Below are 22,477 nucleotides of genomic sequence, written 5' to 3' on the forward strand. Positions count from 1 at the left end.
AAAAGACATGTTTTACTGTCTGTTATCTGACACTGCACTGATTAATGAACGAACCCAGAGAGAGGGTAAAACTCAAAATAAAAGACAAGTGAATAACTGAACTGATCAGACTGAGCGCATGATATAGTATGGGATGAGTGAGTGAGTCTAATACTGCACTATATAATCACTACCACCCAGTGTAGATTATGGTGACGATTATGAATGCATATATTAAATCAAATCATGACCAAAGGGGATTTTGTGTTTATCATGGACCTGTCTTTATCCATATGTGTGACTGACTGCGCTAAGTGTACACACATATTTATTGCATAACAGATCTGTATGCATATGGGTCAGAGGCAGTTGATGTTGATAGCATACAAACACGAAGGGGATTTAAACTAGTGGAGGGTTACTGGGACAGAGAGAGAGAGAGAGAGAGAGAGAGACATGGAGGGAGGTGATGGTGTTGTTATTGTGGTCTTGCTGAGCTGTGCCAATGATTATGTGTGTGTGTGTGTGTGTGTGTGTGTGTGTGTGTGTGTGTGTGTGTGTGTGTGTGTGTGTGTGTGTGTGTGTGTGTGTATATTCTTATGCTGTGGTGTATATCTCTGCGTGGTGTGTACTTGTGCCTCCAACTCACCGGTGATGACCACAGTGTGTGTAACCCCCGCCTCGTTGAGCATTCGTTGGATGTGGTTGTTGTAGAGAGTGAGCGCCTGTCCCTTCCCGCTCTGCGGGTTCACAAGGAGCATCATCCGGCTCGGACGAGACAACAAGCTCAGCGACACCCCTGCAGAGGACAAAATAGACAAGGTCAATTCTCCACAACAAAGCATATATTTACAGTACATCAAGGCTGGCTTACTATATAGGACACTAAATGCCTGGAAAGATTCTATTTATTTTTTTTAGAACATTTGGAGTGACAGCCAAGTGAATGGACAGACTCTCTTCACAGTGTGAATCCAACAACAGCCTCCTGTTCAGCTTTGGAAACCTTAACCTCAAACTTAACTATTTTCAGTCCTAGTTTTAGCTGTACTTTTGTTTTTGGTTTGTCATTAATGTTTATCCAATGTCACTGGTGCAGTTTCATCTCATCTTTAGAAAAAAACATGTGCATAGACTTGACAGGAGATTTGTGGATACAAGCAAAAACAAAAGTCAGTTACACACTTAGGACACTTGTCTATCTTTAGATTTAATCCCACTGCTTGAATCTCAAGATGGACACGGTGGTACGTTTTTAACTGCATGGTTGGTGCAAATTAGTGTTCAAAATATCTTGGGGATCAAACAGATTTCAGAGGGTAACACTGATATCTCACACACACACACACACACACACACACACACACACACACACACACACACACACACACACACACACACACACACACACACACACACACACACACACACACACACACACACACACACACACACACACACACACACACACACACACAGATCCCAAATCATTTTAAAACACTGAAGATTATGGCGTCTCAAAGGCACAGCATGGGGCTAAAGAAGGGAGGAACTGGAAGAAGCTAGTTTTGGCCTTTTCTTCGTTCCTGAAGGGGATTAATTAAATACTCCAAGCATAAGACTGTGCCTTGCCAACATTAGCTTATTATTCAATATCCGAGATGAGACAGGAAGAACTAAATAGAAATATAGATATGATGGAAGTCAGAGTATGATGATAAAACTGTGCTTATGATAAGGGGGAACTGGTAGTTCTGAGAGAGAGGAGATAAGGAGGACAAGAGGATGGTATCTCAAATGTTTAAACAAAATCACACCATGTATTCCTGTAAGAAAAACTTTTTCCTTTACCTCCATACAAATCTGAACTCAACTACATATCAATGTTCTCTCCTTTTCCACGTCTCCCTTAAAATATGTTTTTGTAAGTATGAAGAGACACAGAGTCTTCTTTGTTGTAGAAGCAGCACGCTTTAGTAAGACTGTTTTCTATGTCACGCCTTGTCAACACACACACAAGAACTTTTTCAGTGAAGCAGCCGAATCCGCAGTGAGATTCCTCTTACTTTGTTTTGCAGTCTGCTTGATGTGAGCATGGAGGGAGGCAAACCATCCAAACAAGTCTGACAGCTGATATATGAGTAACGATGGGCAGGAACAACTGAAGTGCAGGGATGAGCACATTTAACTGTTTTAAAACCTAATTGGCAGGTTTGGTTTCACCGGATACTGCACTTTCAGTGAAGTCCCAGTGATCCTATTGGAATGCAGTGAAACAGGTCACAAAAATGAACACGCCTTAACCTTTTTTATTTTTTTTATTTACCTCTGTCACTGGAGTTTGACCTGAGGTAAACTCATCAGTCTTCCAGCAAGGCAGGAAGATAGGTAGCTATGTGTATCCTTTTTAACTGCAAACAACAAACTCACATCTCTTGTGACGGGTTCATAAAGGCACTTTCTCTGTAGGATGAATATTTCTATGTAGTCTCTCCTCTCCAGATCATAACGACTGGACTCCTGAGGGAAAGCCACAGAAGTGCCCTTATGAATCAGCTGGCATGACAGCTGACACTGAAGGACCTGACCTTGCTGTCTATGTGCCACAACACCCAAGCAGACCTTAGTGGTTAACTCCAATCCCATGCCACTTCCTGTGTGCCACCCCTTTCCTTCTCCAAACATTCCAGAGGGAACTATCTAGTCATCTCTCACGCTCCGGGTTTCCTCCTCTGTCATTAGCTTGTCTGCAGCGACGTCATGGCATGGAGCCATATATATATATAAATAAAACATTCTGCCATAGATCTTGATCATAGATTAAGGGAAATGGAGGTTATTTTAATTGAGAATTAGTGATAATATGTCTGGCTTGTTTGCATAGGAATGAGTGTAGCCCTAATTGTGAAGTGATGATACATATGTTGCTACTGATGAACACAGAGTCAAATACACTTATTGTGGTCACAACAGTCGGTTTCTGATTACGTTATCAGTTTGTTAACCAAACCACAAAGTATGACATAGAGCTACTGCAACTTGACTGAATCATCCTCCTCCCAAACTGCAGCCGAGACAGAAGATTAAAGAAAAGCACTACAGCAACATATCTCTGCTCTGCATCTCAACAGCATACACTTGATCTGTGATTACAGCAGTCTCATCTGCTTTCTTCAAACCAAGAGCATAGGAACTCTCCCAGATCTTAATGGAATAATCACTACTTAGGTATTCGCTATAGGAAATGACAGCTTAAATGAAAGGGAAAAACCCAGGACCCGGAAAAAACACATTTTCTGGCAAGGCAAGGGTGCATACTGTATGAAGTTTGAGAACAGACAGATTTCTTACCTTTGTCTGACAACTCTCATTCAGTACATTCAGTAAGATGTCAGAGATGAATGTTTAACTGTAAACTTCAAATGTAACATCGTTCATATTTTCTTTAACATCTGAGGGTAAAATGCAAACATTACCCAGCATGTTGCTGCATCCTCGTTGAATAAAATCATCCATGACCTTATATGGTCATTCTATCTATCAAAAGCGCTATCGTTGCTTGACAACTCACACTGACTCATTGTGATGACCTGTGCATGCGTCAGTCATACTATTGTCTCACTCAACTTCCTTCATATAAGCTCACAATCAGCACTGAAGCATGACAAAGCATTAACTGTCTGAAATTAACGAACATTAAAGAAGTGGCTTTCATCACACTGTGCTGAGCCCACAAAACACCACTCAGACTGCATCACTTTACAACTCTGATGGGAACAGTTCCACTCTGTCTAGATTTGGTGTCATTGGAGATTTAAAGGAAGAGAGGAGACATCAGGACACATTTTGCCTTGGAAGTGCATTTCATTTGTAGCAAAAGACAATGCTCTTATACACCCTCAATAATTTCTGACAGCTGCAATATCTCTGAAACACTAAATGTCAAAATGCCGCTGGCAACATGGCTGCAAAGCCACCATCATTGACAGTTACACCTAAATAAAATCCAATGTGCAATGTGCAGTAACACTGAATCTAATCAGAACGTTGTTTACACAGGGCAGCTTCAACAAATTGCTGCACAGCAAGAGTACCTAATCTATACTATTTGAATGGTGTGAATACAAGGCTTGCAAAATCTTGGAATAATACATGAGCACTCCGAAACTGGAATAAAAAGCACATGCCGACATTGCTTGAAAGCAGCATTAAGTGTCTGCTTCATGTTAGCATAAATGTCAACCAACAGCAGCAGGACATTGACATTAGACTGAAAACAAAAAAAGAAAATTGGGCTGCTTGATATGGAAAAAATAAACAACAAAAATCACAATCACAAGTAATTCTGGCAATATCGAAATCAAGATTATTTAACACGATTACTCATTGACTTTTGGAAAGATGTTGCATTTATGAAACTTGAAAAACAGAATCAACAGTGAAAACACCTTGAACTGTGAAATTTCCCTTAATACTTTTCCCATTGAACTTTTTGAATTTCCCTTCAGAACACAAGACAAAATAACAGTTTACTTACAAAATGTAATGTGCAAAATAATCGTTTTTCTGGATTACATTGTTTTTGTGATTGTTAGTAGCCAAAATCGAAATTTGGTAAATTGCACAGCCCTAGAAGAAAATTTCTTTTTTTACAGATTTGGGCTTGTATCAGTTGTAACTTTGTGATACATTGAAATTTAAAGTATATGTTTTTTAATTATTCTCATAGAAAAATAGACCTAGAGCATGGTGACAGAGGACCTCCACCCATTGACACCTACTGTACTCACCAACAGGTTTGTGTCTCAATGCTCTTTTTCGGTCTCAGTGGTGATTAAGGCTCTAAGCCTTTACAAACACCCATTAGGAGAGAATCCAGTTTGCACATTAAAAGAATTAATGGATTAACATGTATTTGACCTGGTATACCCTCCCTGCCCCCTGTAATATGACAGATATGTTCACTTGCTATCTACTAAATGTTAGCTTTGTCCCAAGCCAGCTGAGGGCAAACAGATACTCTCTCATATACTGTACTGTACATGTATTGCAGTCTGAATCTCATGTAGTCTGATGTGGAAGAAATCTTGTGTTCAGTACCAAATGAACAAAACAAAAAGAAATGTATAATGATCACAAAAACAATCACTTTTAGCCGCCAATCAGTGACTAAAGCTGATTTAAAATGACAACAAATGGTCTGGTAAAATAGACATTCTCACATTGCCTCCACCCTTACGGTCTGCAGACATACCTGTTTAGACAGGCGTGTGGTTGACCGGTCTGCACCTCTGCATTTTCATTATTGTGAACAGTAATACTGATTGTGTATCGTGTTCTCAATTATTTTCTTTTCTGTTTCTTGTGTTTGCCCTTGTAAGAACTTTGTGATTTAGGTCTGTAAAAAAGCGCTTTATGAATACATTTTACTTACTTAACCTTAAACTTTTGGAAGATGATTTTATGTTGCGTTCGTGTCATCTTTTAGCTCAGTGGTGTTTTATTGTTTATTTATATGGCACTTTTCTATACTTAAAGACCACTCACAGTGCAAAAAAGAGACTAAGGGCCCTATTTTATTATTATTACGAATTGAATTACTTGCCTCAAGATTTTAGCATAATGATACACATGCCATTGGTTTGATGCATTTTTACTAACAGTGTGGTTTTATTCTATGATGTATTTTAAATTATTTATGGTTATTTATTGTGTGGCACTTTTTACCTCTTAAAGCACTTTTAAACATAGCACTTATTACTAACTTTTAATGGTATGTGTATATATATGTTTAACCTCAAGGGCAAGTAACTCAGACAGTATTTATGACCCCTTTAAAATGTTTTAATTTTTTAATTTAAATAAGATGTTTTTAATATTGGGATAGAATTTATTTTGTATTGGGACACCAGGCTTTTTATTTTTTTATTTATTTATTCATTCATTACATAACTATATATATATATATATATATTTTATTTATTTTATGTATTTACTTTGTTATTTCTCTAGGAGAGACACCAGGGTAGTTGTGGAGGTGACCTTTTATTTAAAGTTTTTAATTTCCCGCTGTCCTTCCTGTCCAGTGGTTCTCTTTTAACCTTCTTTTAATATCTGGCCATCTTTTAAACAGCCCCCTCTTTTTTATACAACCGAAACCGTTTTTTTAAGGAGTTCTTTAAAGGGTTTTATTCACACCAGTGGTCCCCTTGTGCCTGTGCCCCTCGTAGCACCCATCCTGGGCGCTGCGTTTTAACCCAAACCTAACCATAACCATTGCCTAATCCTAGTGCCTTTCAGGCAGCGCTGCCTGAAAGGCAGGAGACGTTGGGGGCTTAAAACACAGATAAACCATCTTTTAACTCTTAAAAAACATCCTTTTTGCAGAAATGAGATGGTCATCTGATGGCAGTGCAGTGTTCAGCCTCTAAACCGAGCTTCATACTGTAGTTAACAACATACTAACTGTAACCTCATGATAGCCATTTAGAGATACAACACAATGTCTGGGATCTATCCATCATGATTAGAAGGTTAGTCCTGCTATAGGTCATCTATCTTGTACTCAAATAGTATTCATAGTGACATGCATATGCTTTATTTGGAGTTTCAAGGTTTGGATCCCAAAACTAACTGCAAGTCACTGTGGACCGGACCAGCGTTTCTAGTGTGCTTAAATGTGCCCACATTCTTATTAGTGCATGCACATGAACAGTAACAGAATGTGTGTAGTTTTGTGTTTATTGTTTATTTATATGGCACTTTTCTATACTTAAAGACCACTCACAGTGCAAAAAAAGAGACTAAGGGGCCTATTTTAACGATCTGAAACGCAAGTATCAAACGTGAAACGCAAGTAGCTTTGTGGTCGGATCCCGACGCAAATCTAAAATGGGTTGGTCTAAAGTAGCTAGGTGTGGTTTGGGCGTAACGTGCAATAAACCAATTTTTGCACACGCCAGCGGGAGCTGTCCGGGATGCGGCAAAGTAATAAATACCCGTCTTGACCGGGTTGCGATGTTGCTGCAGCCTCTCGGGCGCATCTCCTCAAGTCAGGAGAGGATTGCTGCAGCCATGGAGCGTGGGCCTCCAAACGCACCACCTGCTCCTGTTGTGCCCCTTCCTCCTCCCCCGACTCCATCTCCGTCCACCCGCTTCACCAGGAGCGCATCGCGCATTGCCACTCCCGGACCAGATCTCGCCAGAGTGTCCAATCCCGCCGTAGTTCAACATCAGGTCTCCTTAAGTCCTCTAATATTTCCTCATTTATGTCATCAACACATCCATGATTCATGGAAATGTTGTGTAAAACACAAGCCACAAAGAATGCTGCGACTTTTTGAGGACTGTACTGTAAAGTGCCTCCTGACCTATCCAAACACCTGAAGCGCATTTTCAGTAATATTTTTCCTTGTAATTATGTATGGTTTGCAAAAATGGGAACTGCTGCGTCCGTGTACTTATTATTTACTTGAGTATTTCCATATTATGCTAGTCTCTACATCTACTACACATCGATTTTAGAGTGATATTATTTTCCAATCCTGTATGTTGATGTTTGGTGGTGGGACTACCCGTTTATTTACAGCTAAATCACAGACTATACCTTTAAAAGAACCCTTGTGTACCTAACCAACCTCACTGCAGTAACATGTAGGTGCAGTCAGGTGATGACTCCTGTCCATAAAGCTGTCTGTAAATCAGAGAGTGGAAGCTGCTCGAGCACACAGCAGATTTTTGCTGAGCCAGAACCACAAAGGGTGTGGAAGGAGCAGGAGGAGGTGGCAGTGGTTAGCTAGCTGTAAATCTATATTAGGAAAGGCATAGAGTTTACGACATTGAGGTTTTTATATGAAATCATCCTGCACTGTCTGTCAACCACATGTCTATACTGTATCCCCTGCATTGTTATAATAAAGAGATGCATGTTGTGGGACAGACAGCTCGTGAAAGCAGAGAGTCTCTCCCATACGGGTATTGTAGGTTGCAGGGTCAGATTAGAGAGAGGAGGTTATGTTGCTGCATGAAAAAAAACTTTCCGAAAGTCACTTACATTGCCAATAATTTTAATGTTTAGTTTCAGTTTTATTTTAACTAGTGCAGTGCCCGTTGAAAATGTGCCTGTTTGAAACAGGCGATTGCTTGGCCTGTGGTATTGCTGCTTGTAGAATTCTTCAAAACCAAATTCTACCCCAAAATTACGTACAGAAGGACCCCAAACCACTTAATGTGCAACTCCACTGTATAGCCTGCTACTGACTTACAGTGTAAGCTACTTTTACATCAGAGGAAGACATTGTGCTACTATATTTACCTGACAGAGAACGCTGCAGATTCAGAGTGTAATCACAAAATATCACAATGGAAATGTGGATTAATCAGACATTAGCCTCATGGACTCATGGCAGTGTGCTACCCACCTGGCCCGTTATGAGAGCTAATCAGCACATATCTGCGTTAATCAACCACCAGGACCGTGTGTGTGTGTGTGTGTGTATGCATGCACGCAGAGAGAGAGAGAGAGAGAGAGAGAGAGAGAGAGAGAGAGAGAGAGAGAGATGGTGTCTCATGTCGTATGATCATTAATGAATTTAACACTTCAGCAGAGGTGTTTATTTCCATACAGGTTTAGTGGCTTGACTGTTAATGGTGATGTATGGATTTGATTTTGGCGACGGTAATGTTATTTGTGTTGTAAGTTATGTGTGGGTCTGAGGTGTATCACATTTCAGCTGCCAAAGCTCCGCTGCTCTCTGTCCCTGGTCCTCAGTGTGAGAGGGGGAGTGGCCAGTGGCTAGAGCAACAAAAGCCAATGTGTGCTTCTTTTACGATATATATTTAACGATATATTTTGCATTTCTAATCAAAACAACGTCAAACTTGGCACTGCATTTACTCGTGCCCGTAGGAAGACACCTGTCAAGTTTGCAATCCATCGGACTAACGGTTTGAGAGATATGCGCATAACACCCACACACCCACAATTTGTAGATAGATGGGAACTTACATTTTTAATTAACGTTAGCTCAGTTGGCACTACAGTTGACTGCATGTTCACTTTCTGCAACTATTAGTCAGTGTTAAATAAAAGACATGAGACCAAAACATGACATAACTGAAAAAAAAACTTCTAAATACATTTAAATGTGCTCTGTGCCAGCGTATGGAGGAAGTGGACTTCCTACCATAAAAACCCCAAAACCACATGTTCTTTTACCAGGCAAAGACACTTTCTCTGAGGTGAACCAGCTGCTCTGTAGGCCGAGTGGTCAATTAGTGGTTGTTGTTGTTGTCGGCGTATCACAGAATGACTCGAGAAGCCGTTTCTGAGAATAGCAAACTAGTGAGCGCTGAATGCTTTTTATGCTTGGTGGTATAAATGTACAGAAAGTCATCCTCCAGTTTGAGATGTAAATAGTCTGCGACAATGACAGGAACACAGTTTGATGGGGTCTATGCTGGAGCGTATTTTGCCAAATTTCACCGGTATACTCCATCATTTAGATTTGCTCGTGGTAAAAGAGAAAGAGCAGGACACTGTCATTACATACACAGAGCTGCTGTGAGCCCCCAGGGCCGGAGAACTCTCCAGAGACGCTGAATCAGAGGTCACGACAGTATGTCAAGCTCTATTGCATTGTATATCCAAGAGTCCTCAGGGAAGGACTGCTGCTACCACTGCCGTCACACACTAGCCTGACAAGCCAGACCCACATCAAGATGTTGGGTCTGGGAACTCACCATTGACAGGGCTCAATCCGAGGGGCGGGATAAATGGCTGTCTTTCAAATTCCCTCTGCATGGATAGCGGTACAACCAGACAGAGCAACGGAGAAGGAAGAGAAGCTAGTTGATAGATTAAACTTTTGCCGTATCTGGTCGGCAAAACTTTTTTAAGAAAGATTTCTGTGCCGTTCTTTGTTCTTTTCTCAAAGAAAAGCTTAACTCCAAGTCTTCCAGAAGACCGCGGTTTCCACCAGCAGCAGCCATAAGCCCGCCCACCGACTCGACGATGTGATTGGCCTGACCAGAGTTTGGTTTTTCCAGCTCGCAAGTCAACGGAGAGTTGCTAGACCCACCTGGCTGCAAATTAAATTTGCTGCCGCTAGGGTGCGTCTAGATTTCTAGGCTAGTCGCACACACCAGTGTTTCCTCTACATTGATGTAGAACTATTGTCAAAACATTCGCTTTCTTCCGAGTCGACTATTAAACGAACAGCTCCACCAAAAACGTCACCGCGGGAGATGGCTTTGAAACGCAGGCACCCAAATCAAGGTAAGAAATCCAGTCCGCTCTCGTCCACCGCGCTGTTTACAGTAACACAGCTCTACTCTACTCTAAATATCGAATTTTGACAAGCTAAAACGAAAGCTTTCGGTTTGTTGTCTAACGGTTATCTAAGTTTGCCACAAATCTTGAAATTTGGACAAATTCTTGTAAACTTAACTGCTGGCTAAACAAACCATCCTCTCTGCTGGAGCATCAATGGATGTATTATAAGACCAAAACAAACCAACGTGGCTACTTAATATGCACGTGAATGAGGGCATCTTTATGTTCACGTTTTCATTCTTGATGATGATGCTGGTTGTATTCTGGCCCTAGGCAAAATGTAATTGATTACCCTGGGCCCTGACATAGGACTAGGTATAAATTATTGCTGTTCGGACAGACCTGCCCCCACTGCTAAAAAAATCCTAAAGGAAACACTGCACACACACACACACACACACACACACACACACACACACACACACACACACACACACACACACACACACACACACACACACACACACACACACACACACACACACACACACACACACACACACACACACACACACACACACACACTGATCAGAGGACAGACCAGATAATACAAAAATATTTTCCTAACTACTACTACTACTACTACTACTACTACTATTATTATAGCGCTAGAGGGACAACTTAAAGCGAATGAAACATGGTTTCTGTTGTAAGAAAATCATGAAGTTTCATCATTTTTGTCCATTCAAATCACAAGGGTGTGATCCTTGATGAATCAGTCACATGATGTATCAGCTTCTAAGATTTGAAAAGATCGCCTTTTCAATTATGTCATTGTTATGACCAGCACCTTATTTTTGGTGCGCCCTCATCAGACAACTCACGCTTATCACCTTCACACACCCACATAGACATAAAACAGCTCAAGCACTATAAACATACTGTATGTAAAATATCAAAATGCAATGGGGAAATCAGTTTACAGTTAATCAGCATATTCTGAACAGCTGCCGTCCTTTAAGTTATACAGTACCCATTAAAAGCCTGGGCATGTTTGCTGGATGTTTTTCTGTAAATAATTGGGCTGCAATTAAAGATCACTTTCATAATCGATTAATCTGTTGATTATCTTCTCTATTAATCAATGAAAACTGTCAAAATTTTCACATTTTCAGAGAGACTTAGGTGACATCTTTAGATGTATATTTTGTCTAACCAACACTCCAAAATCCAAAGATATTTAGTTTACTATAATGTTAAGGTATATTGTTAAGGTAAAGAAAAAGCAGCAAATGTTCACATTTAAGAAGTTGGAACTATCAAATATTTGGCAATTTGATTAAAAATTTTTGAAACTTAAAACAAAACCAAGTTACAAACCAAAACAAAGAGTATAAAGATTTATGCCAAATTTAAAACATTACTAAATCCTGAATTTCTCAAAAGGTCACCCTTTGCCATACAAGCAACATCACAATCAGTCTGCATTTGGGAAATTATTTTAACTATTCCCCCTTCTTCTGCATCAAATTCCAGAGCAGGACAAGCATGCCGAGTATGTCCCATACATAATCGGTGGGCCTGTTGTGTGGAGATTGGGCAGACCGACCATTAGATTCAGATTACTTTCTTGTTGAAGAATGATGTGCTGCCCAACTAATGATAAACTCAATGGAAAGGCATTCTGAAATATGAGCTGACATCAAACTTCATCACCTGCAAAACAACTTCAGACCATGACACTGCCCTTTCTGTTTGACTGCTATAAAACATACATACAAAAGTTATGTTTTCACCCTCTCTGGATCTCACAAGCCCAGAAAAAAATGGATCCTAAAATATCTTATGGATACTTAAACAATGTAAAATCTTTCATTTAGGTTTAGACAGGCTCCCTGTATACGTCAAATAGGCATCAAAGGACAATTGACATTTTATACCATAAACCTCTTCTTTTTTGCTTGCATGTATGAAATTGTGTGTAATAGAGCATACAAACCATTCAAACTCTGTCTCAGCCAGAGGTAATCTATTAGTAATAGCATTAACTGGCTGAGACGCCAGGATTTGGCTGCTAAAAGCAGCAAAAGCATTCCCCCCTGAGAGTGTCAAATAAGGTGCTTCTCATCTGACATTCCATCACTGACATTTCCATCACATCTAACACTTTTACTAACAGCCTTATTCGGTTTACAGTGCATTAGTATTTACTAGCATGTCACTGTGGCTGCACATCGGCATGGTAATATAATTGATCCGGTAATATCACATTGAAAATGTTATTACGTTTGACCCAGATACAGTTTTAAAAAAAAAAAGGTTGACAGTGTTGTGTGATTGACCGCATATATTCTTGGTAACCCCAATGAATTAAAGGACACTTCCGGCACAAAACGAACCTAGGGGTTAATAACAGATGTGTACCCACATGCGTTATAATTCATTGTCATTGGACAGTGGCAGCCAAGTGCTTAAGCTAGATGACAACTCAGAGTGATTGATTTAATCAATACTAGTAACCCCTCTGCCTGCTGCCATCACCTGTTTCATTATAATTCTAATGCTGTCCACAGCTGAATTTAATCCGTTTATCGACAACATGTGATCAATACTATTTAGGAAATACTTGGCAATGCAGCTGATTCATCTGAACTGTCCAATATAATTGTCAGAGCAGGGATGAAATGTATGAGGATCTTGTGGATCTTATACGCAAAGAACTAGTGCCACCTCATGTCACCTCACTTCTTCTGTTAAAGGTTGCACACCACAAAGACTAGAGCCAACAGCTAGCTGACCGTGATATAGTGGTATATTCTGCACTACTTCCTACTGTGAGGAAATAACTAGGCTGTAATGAAATGAAATAATTATAGAAAGACAAAGAAAACAAACAGTAAACCATGTTCAAACTAATTCATCCGTCCGGCTCGGAATACAAATTGACAATGGTGCTGTAAAAATCTTCCTTTGCTTTGCACCAGCATTATATGTGGTCTGTGACCTGTCTGACAGTTCTCTCAACAACTGCCTCAAATACCCAAAAGTGAATGAAAATAAAAAATAGAACTGAGCAAAGGCCGCCCAAGGCCAACTGACAGCTTGTTGTCTTATTAGATGCTTGGGGAAATGTTCATTGTCATGTAAACTAGTATTGATTCCATGAACACTGAAGTGGAGTCAATCCCTTTGCCATACAGTTTGACACAATCACCTACATTGTTAGCGCAGAGAAGCAACGCTGGGCAACCTGAGCATGTGCAAACATGCCAAAGACCTGTTTGTATTTAAACATTATATATACAAGAAGTATCAAATATTGACGAAAAGAGGAGAGTTGGCCTTTTTGGTATAACCATGTACTGTACCTGTCAGAGGTAAATGGATCTGGGGAAAACCGATGCTTTCTGAATAATTCGGTGAGGACACCAGAAGTCAAGCCAATGACACGCTGCACCAATATTGACGGAGACCGGCACCACTGACCTCACTTAGACTAATGGTTTGGATGCAGAGCTCATGAACATGATTAACTGTGGTTCACAAGGCCTTTGGCATAATGAGTAACTTACTGTAGACTGCTTTTTAGACAGGAATCCTGTTGTCACATTCCAAAGATACCAAAGACCCCTGCCGTCTGAACGATGTTTGAAATGAATGCTTCTGACTACAAAAATGCTCAGAAATGTGACACTTTGGCAGGTATAGCCCAGCAAGAACACATGCTGCCAATATTTTTGCTCAGCACTTATAGTTCTGTTTGACTCAATGAAATAAAAAAATACGACTCAAACTGGTTTTCAACTGGGTTTCAACTAATAATTATTTTCATCATTGATTATTTTGTCAATTACTACAACGGAGCATTAGGGCCATATCAAGGGGGGGGGAAATTGAGGAAGATTTTTTATTTATTTAGCATTTCGAGAACAAAGTCGAAATGTCGAGAATAAAGTCAACATGACGAGAATAAAGTTGAAATACTTTTTCAAAAATAAAGTTGAAATGTCGAGAATAAAGTCAACATGACGAGAATAAATTTGAAAATACCATTTCAACAATAAAGTCGGCATGTCGAGAAAAAACTTGATATTTCAAGAATCAAGTCGGACTTTTGAGAATAAACCAAACTACTAGCTTTACCTAAAGTAGTCTTCTACAAAATGCCTTGTGAAGGCCTATATGAACTTGTGAAATTATACTTCAGAATCGGTTTCAATAACAAGAAAATTCCTTCTCTTTTAGCGCATGAACACAGTATGATAAGTATTAGGACTGAAGAGATTGTGCCGAAAATTGCGTCTGTTCAGAAGGAGAAACCACACAAACTTGGAAGAGGTGGCCGTGCGAACTGAAATAGCTTGTTATGGACAGATGCAAGAGTATCGATGGTTACACCTACGCGCAATACAGAGAGGATATGGTGGATCACAAGACACAATAAGACAATTGATCAAATTGTTTGATCCTGAAGGAGTGGGGCTCAGGCAAGCACGGCACTCCAAGGATGTAACCCATATCTATGATGTTGCCTACATGGCAGCTGGCGTGGCGGACAGTCGCTCTAATGTGATTAAGTGATAAAGGAGTTGAATTTATTCTCGTCATTTCAACTTTAATCTCGACATTTCGATATTATTCTCGAAATGGTAGTTCAACTTTATTCTCGTCATGTTGACTTTATTCTCGACATTATTTTCGAAAAAGTATTTCAACTTTATTCTCGTCATGATGACTTTATTCTCAACATTTCAATATTATTTTCAAAATGGTATTTCGACTTAATTCTCAACATTTCGACTTTATTTTCGAAATGGTATTTCGACTTTATTTTCAAAATGGTATTTCGACTTAATTCTCGACATTTCGACTTTATTCTCAAAATGGTAGTTCAACTTTATTCTCGTCATGTTGACTTTATTCTCGACATTTCGACTTTATTTTCTAAATGGTATTTCGACTTAATTCTCGACATTTCAACTTTATTCTCGAAATGCAAAATAAATAAAAAAAATCCCCATTTTTCCCCTTGATGTGGCCCTAATGCTCTGTCGTAAATTACTCTGCTCAATCAATCAAATAACAGTAAAAGATTGCTTGTTTGTCCAACCAATTAACATATTCATATTCATTTTACTATACTTTAAGACAAAGCAGCACATCGTCACATTTCAGGGTCTGGAACCAGCAAATGTTTGGTGTTTTTACCTGAAAAATGTGATCGATTGTCAGAATTATTACTGATTAAATTCCTGTTCATCAACCGGCGATTGTCCAATCATAGCTTAGCATAACCAGCCACGGAAAGTCTGTCAGGCATTGGATTTCTTCTCCATTACAATAACTGTTTTAAATATGGCAGCGAACATTTTCAGATTCATAGTGTTGTTGAAATAGATGTGTAAAGAATAAAAAAGAAAGCTAGAGAGAGAAGTTAAAACTCAGCTTGCTTTCTCACAGTTGTGTGTGAATTAATCAGTGGGTGTGAAAGTCGGATTGTCGGAAAATTACAGAAATTGTCAGACACAGCCCCCCACTTACAACGTCAAAAAAAGGCAACATTCTCACTCCCATCGTGTCAAAAAGCTATGCTTGGTCAGGTGCCTTTGGCGTTTGTTATTGACACAAAAAGTCTCCTTTAGCGTCATATTTAGACGTGCTTGGTCAGGACTCTTGGCGTCACTTGTTAACGCTCTGGGTCTGGTACGTTTAACAGACATGCGGCACAAGAACGAGACAGTTTAGGAAAAGATTGTGGGTGGTGTTACAAAATGTACATTTCAGTGACATGCGGGACAACAGGACAGGTAGAAATGAGAATGCTGCATTTGTTTAGTTCTGTGTAAAATAAAGGAACCTTATGATTCAAATATTACAATGAATTTTGAGTGGTAAATCTTCCTTGTAACCTGCATATGTGCCGTACGAGAACGGAAAGCTTGACAGATGCAGCAACAGTACCTACGCTTAGTGAACGATCAGTTGTTCCAGCTGTAGTTTTCAATGCTCTACTTTGCATCCCTGTTAGTAATAAACAAGCAGGAAATAAAATTGTGTCTGCAAAAATAGCACCAATAAAGCAAATAACTGGGTTTTTAAGTCTGGATAAACTGGGTGGAGGTAGAGTTGAATCACATGACTACAGAGAAGGCGAAGCCATGAAGATATTTGTGTTTATGTCCTCTGATCCAAGGTAGAAAACCTGTTAAATCACTGTCTCAGGTTAAGCTCCAGGCAGTGGACTCAATGCAAACAATTCTGTTTTGAGTTGCTAAAAGTCTGCTCTTTCCTTCTTCTGACAATGACAGGCAGTACAGAATTGCAGCATATTTTGTCTCGTTAAAAATGCATTTGTGCAAATGGGGGAATGCTATCTGGGTCACACAATGCCAGCGATACCATGGCTGTGTGGAGGAAAAAAGTTTGTGTTAGGCAAAAAATAGCATTTTATGTTTTTTTTCTTCATAGAGCTGGGACAGCATCATGAGAACGACAAATGATGAGATAACTTATCTTTAGAAATCTCCAATTAGAGAATGTTTCCCACTGGAGTAATTCTAACCTCTTGGCAATACATGAACTCAATAGCAGTAATACTACCTCATGTTTCTCAGGTGTCTTTTTTGTTAAAATAGTTTGTTTGCAGACTAACGTTACTGTAATGTGACTCACCCATACGACACCAGTCCTATTGTTTTATTCAAGGAGTAGGTTAAAGCTAAAACATCCTATGACAGATAAGAGATAAGAATCCAGTTCTATACAGGATATACCTCTTAACGTGTATTGATGTGATGTGAAATCAATAGCTGTAATCTCATGTTTTTCAGGTGTTTTTCAAAAGGATTTGTTTGAATTCTGTTAAAGAAATGTGACTCTGTACCAGGACAATGCTTTTGTTTAAGGAATAGGTTAAAGGTAACTGAACACTAGCCTTAAGTTAGAGCTGACGGAGTAACAATAAGCCAGTTCTGTAAAGAAAATAAGCAAATAACAATATTAGTGATTTAAAGAGCTATGGGGCAAACTGATATGAGAATAAACCAGGAAAGATTATCATGCCTTCAAATTTTTATCTTAATTTACAGTATAGTATAGTAAGACAAGTTTATAGTATGGCTGCAGTATTTGAACAGTATCTACAATGCAGTTAGTTAATCGGTTATTTAATCATAGGAAGATGCCATGATGGGACATCTCCTGACTTCAGATCATGGAGGTCATTTCCCTAAAGTGACTAATGAAACAGCAGAGCTGAAAGGTCTAATCTATAAATTAATTGTCAAATAATGACCTAACTATTACATATTTTGATGATTGTCTAAAAATTTAAGTCATTTTTTCAAGCAAAGTGCCAAGCATTCTTCCAGCTCCTCATTTGTGAAGATGTGCCGCTTTTCTTTGACGTATGTGATAATAAACTGAAAACCTTTGGGTTTTGGACTTTTTTATGACTTTTTATAGAATACATATTTATTTAATCTGGAAAATAATCAGCAGATGAATCAATTAAAAACATAATTAGTTACAATATAGCTTTTCAGTTTTGATAATTCATTTTGGAGTTGGTAGTAAAGTCAGACTATAGGCTACATGCCTTCAGCCTGCTATGATAACATGAGTGGTAGCTATAAGAAGGCTGGATTACCAATTGATGCTTTAAAAACAACAGCAGCATACCTAATCTTTAGGCCCCACGTTGTAGAAGGGCCCCAAATTAAGATCGGGTCTAGAATGTATTAGGTCTATTTCAGTATTTATTGTGCTTTCATTGTGCATTTTATTGTAATCAAGCTACCACAAGCTACTTTATAGGGTGAATACAATGCACAGAGTGGAAGAAACTGAGGGTTTAGTTTCTTTTTAATTTCATGAACACGTGCAGATTTGTATACACTATTATTGCCTCAAGTCACATAGTTTTACCATCTTATAGAATCAACTGTAGGCTACATGTAGTGCGTGGAGTCCTGACAATAAACTTTTCCTTGTTGTTGCTAATGAACACTGACCGTCTCTTAGGTACTGTTGCCGTGTAGAGCGTTCTCGAACAGCGCGAGCCCACTTCTCCGCCTCCTCCAGGTTAGCGCACGGGTCCTGGAGCGAAGCGAGACGAAAGCAGTGCTCCGCTCTCTGCCGCGACAGCCCGGAACTCATCCAGCGGCGTTTGAGCGGGTAGAAGTAGACTGCCAAGTGTGCTGCCGGGTCCGCGTTGTCATCTTCCCGGTATGCCCTGCAACCGACACAGTCCTTCAGACTGAGCACCACCTTGTTTCGCCCGACAGGTGCCAAAAGAATCCTCTGGACGATGAGGTCCTTCTCGGTCAAGCTCACGGCACACCTGGCTTTTCGGCAACCAGTGACCGTAAATTCCCCGTACAGCGAAACCGGGTTGATGCTGGTGTCAGCTCTCCTCTGATCCATCCTGAGTGGACGGGGGAGACTTCGACGCGGGGGGTCCGGGATAGAGCAGCGGCCACTCTGTCACATAGCTAGCCTACTCGCCTGGATGGTACGAGCAGAGCAAAGTGGAGAACTGCAACTGACAGCCTGCTGCTCGTAAGTGTCAAGAGAAACCGAATTAAGCACACCACATCCGGTTACACTTCAAAATAAGACCCATACGTAGGCTACCAACTGTCATGGGGACAGTGAACTCGTGTCCTTTGTCCTGTTTTTCTAAGAATTTGGGGGGTTAAGCGAGAGTTTATATTCGGCAATTAAAAAACGTACACATTGATTCCAGTATTTTTTACACTATTAGCCTTTTATATTATAATATTGAATTGGGACTTTTTGGCCCACAAAAAATAAATAAAGTGTGGAGAAGGCTTTAAAACATGTCTAAAGCTTTAAGAAAATATAATTAAACAGGTAATTAACAAATAAAATAAAAAAGAGAGACAGTATTTAAGACAATCTTTTTTTTTAAGATTATTTTTTGGGGCTTTTCCCTTTATTAGAAAGTGGATAGATATGAAAGGGAGAGATGGGGGATGGCACGCAGCAAAGGACAGCAGGTCGGATTCGAACCCTGCGCCGCTGCAGGACTCAGCCAACATGGGGCGAACACTCTTACTGGGTGATAGAGGCCGCCCCATTAAGACAATCTTTTTGATGTCTTACCATTCCTCCCACTTTCTATGCAATCTGTAGGTCTATATTTTTATGTCAGATATTGCAATTAGGTGGTGCATGCTCCCAAACAATATTTCAATTAAATCAGCACAAACCAGTTGATGCACAGTAAGCCTATGAGCGAGAGGTTGTCCACTTTGGCCGGTTGTCAATCCAGCCTCGCCGGTGCTGTGGGCACTATTAGTGGGTACTTGAAAAGCATTAAGCATGGCCATAGTGCATGTATTTTCCATTCATCTAATCACACTGTGATAGGGGACATAGGTGAATATAGTGAGTTATATTTTAGAAGGTGATAGAAAGCCGGCAGTAGCCTACTGCACTCTGAATAGGTTGTAGCCACACTCAATCAGGACCATGAAACACGTTTTTGCCATTTTTTTAGTATTTACAAGAGATGGTAGTTTTAATTTAATAGTACATTTCTAACCAGTAAAATGTAGCTATCAATTAAATCCACATATACTGTAATTGTCATAATCCATCAATGGACCAATTCACGCTTTTATTTTAAAAGTCATAACCGCCCGTTTTCTCTGAGTTGTTGTGGGTGTCTTGTGCTGACTTGACTTATCTCTAGTCGGCTGCAGTTTACGTTGAACTTTGCTGTTCAGTAGTTCTGCCCGGTAAAAAGAGGCTATCTGCTGCCACCTAGTGGCCCAATAAGGGAAATACCAGGTTACGTATGTGTCAAATTAAAATAAGTTTGGACTTATCAACGTTATTTACTATTTTAATCAATTGTTTCATTTTTGACCTCCACCCATTTGTGCCTCCCTCCTTTGTCTGAACCGTGAGCCAGTTCATGACACTATCTTTGATCAATTATATTTGCTTTATTTTCACGGTCCTGGTATTGTACATACTGGCTCAATGATTTATTGGGACTCATGAATAGATCAGAGCCATTGTTAATGTTATCGGTAAGACCACTGCAACCCAACATCTCACTTAATGAAGGAGAGATTGTCTTCATTTACATGGAAATAATAGTTACATAGCATCTTCTCAATCAGTTTTCTGAGTAGAATATTATGTTAAATGAAGTTATTTACAAAACAAATTAATGAGATGTGAACAATTAGTGACATAAGTGATGTATGCGATTGCCAGGGTGAGTGGAAAAAAGTGCAGAAGATGTTGCATGCTCAAAAGAAAGACATAACCAAGCAACCAAACCAGGAGACCATGGGGGAACTGAGAGAGACTGAGGAAGCCTGAACCGGCCTACTTTGTAGGCTTGCTAGCTCATCAGGTGAGCCAGCTTAGTGACAACTGCACTGTCAGCCCCACTACCTGCAAATGGGTCAGAGCAGATACACAGGAGTCAATAATTTAAATATACTTTTAGTGTAAATGTGTTATGGTTTCAGTGTTTTGCTTTGTATTTTGTTCCGTTTCTGTTGCCTTATTGGTTTCTGTATGTTTTCTGTGTCTGCATTTTCTGTACATTGCTGTTCCCTGTTGTGTTGATGTATTCTGTTCTGTGTCTTGTGTGTTTTGGTTTATTTCTGTATTCTCTGTTATCCCTTGTGTTGCCTAGTGTTGTGTCAAGTGTCTGTAGTTAGGTTATGTCATGTTTTGTCTGTTTGTCCTGCTTCCTGTTTTATTTTGGTAGTCTGGTCCTCTGTCTTGTCATGTCTAGCTTTGCTTTCTGTTTCCTGCCTTTGTTGATTGTCCTGCCCCGCCCTGATGTGCTTCACCTGTTGTCTCACCTGTTTCTGATTTACCCATCACCTCATGTATTTAGCCTCTGTGTTCCCCTTGTCTTGTGTCAGATCGTTTTGTAGCCATGCCCTTGTGTTTCCTCCCTGTGCCGTGTGTTTGCTCCTGCCTGTGTTTTTCCCGTCAGTTTGGTTTTCGTACGTTTTCCAGTCTTTGTACTGCCGCTTTTTGTTTTTATTAAATCCTCCACTTCGACGTTTGCCTGCCTGCTCTCTCTGCATTTTGGGCCCTCTACTTCCCTCACCCGTAACATAACGATCTGACCACATGGACCCAGCGGAGAGACGTCTGTTTTCGGAAAGAGTGGCCCAGTTCGACCAAACGGTGGCGAAATTGATCAGCTCAAAACCAAGCCGGCGTTCGCCAGTCCTGGAGAGGATCGCCACCCAGCAGCTCTGGTTCAAGGAAAGACCGTGGGTGAGTCACTTTGTTCCCCACCTGGATGACGTTAAGAAGAAGCTGGAGTGTTTTCGTCAAGCTCACCTCAACGACTCACCCACCAGCCCGCCTGCTCACCAGCCAGCTAACACCGTGGCTATTGGGGCATTGTTTGTCGCTCCACCTATCTCCTCGCCTGCTCCTCTGAGTCAAGCCACCACTCCACCCGGAGAGGAACCAAGGCCCTGCACGTCGTTGTTTGGACAGTTTTCCATGTGGCTCAAACGGACCGAAGAAGCGGAAAGAGCCAGCCGGCAAGCTGCTAGTCAGAGACCCAGTGCTTCAACTAGCAGCCCCTCCAACGCAACCTGGTCAGCGTGCGCCCCCAACCACCAGCAGTCCTGTGAATGAACCCGCCTGGCCGTCTTCACAGGGACCCGTGGAGGCCGTGGACGGAGGAAGGGACGTCGTGGCTCTCAGCGCCATGTCCCTAATCAGCCTCACACTGGACCTGAACCCAAGCTGCCCAGCGGACCTGATCCTGACCTAACCTGGGTACCTGAGCCTGGGCCGACCTGTGTGCCAGAGTCGCCGCTGACGTGCAGCCGCCCGGATTCGCCGCTGACGTGCAGCCGCCCGGATTCGCCGCTGACGTGCAGCCGCCCGGATTCGCCGCTGACGTGCGGCTCTCCTGACCCCGGGCCGACGTGCGGCTCTCCTGACCCCGGGCCGACGTGCGGCTCTCCTGACCCCGGGCCGACGTGCGGCTCTCCTGACCCTTGGGCTGGCATGCAGCCCTCCTGCCTCCCGGGCTGACGTACAGCCTCTCCCCAGTCTCCTGGCCTGCTAGCGGCCTCTCCCCAGTCTCCTGGCCTGCTAGCGGCCTCTCCCCAGTCTCCTGGCCTGCTAGCTGCCTCTCCCCAGTCTCCTGGCCTGCTAGCGGCCTCTCCCTTGACTCCCTGCTGGCTAGCAGCTCTGCAGAAT

General features: G+C 41.0%; 1 protein-coding gene across 1 annotated transcript in view; it reads right to left on the minus strand.

The window, feature by feature from the left end:
- The window catches only part of LOC120567942 (sphingosine kinase 1-like), a 36,825-nt gene extending 17,990 nt beyond the window's left edge, over positions 1-18,835 (minus strand). The window contains exons 1-2 of the mRNA XM_039815051.1: positions 18,265-18,835; positions 629-778 (exon numbers count right to left, since the gene is read on the minus strand). Coding sequence (XP_039670985.1) covers positions 629-778; positions 18,265-18,676 — 562 coding nt within the window. The 5' untranslated portion in view covers positions 18,677-18,835. The remainder of the gene's footprint in view (positions 1-628; positions 779-18,264) is intronic.
- Between the last annotated feature and the right edge of the window lie 3,642 nt (positions 18,836-22,477).

This window comes from Perca fluviatilis, chromosome 1, assembly GCF_010015445.1.
Source record: "Perca fluviatilis chromosome 1, GENO_Pfluv_1.0, whole genome shotgun sequence".
NCBI classification, from domain to species: Eukaryota; Metazoa; Chordata; class Actinopteri; order Perciformes; family Percidae; genus Perca; species Perca fluviatilis.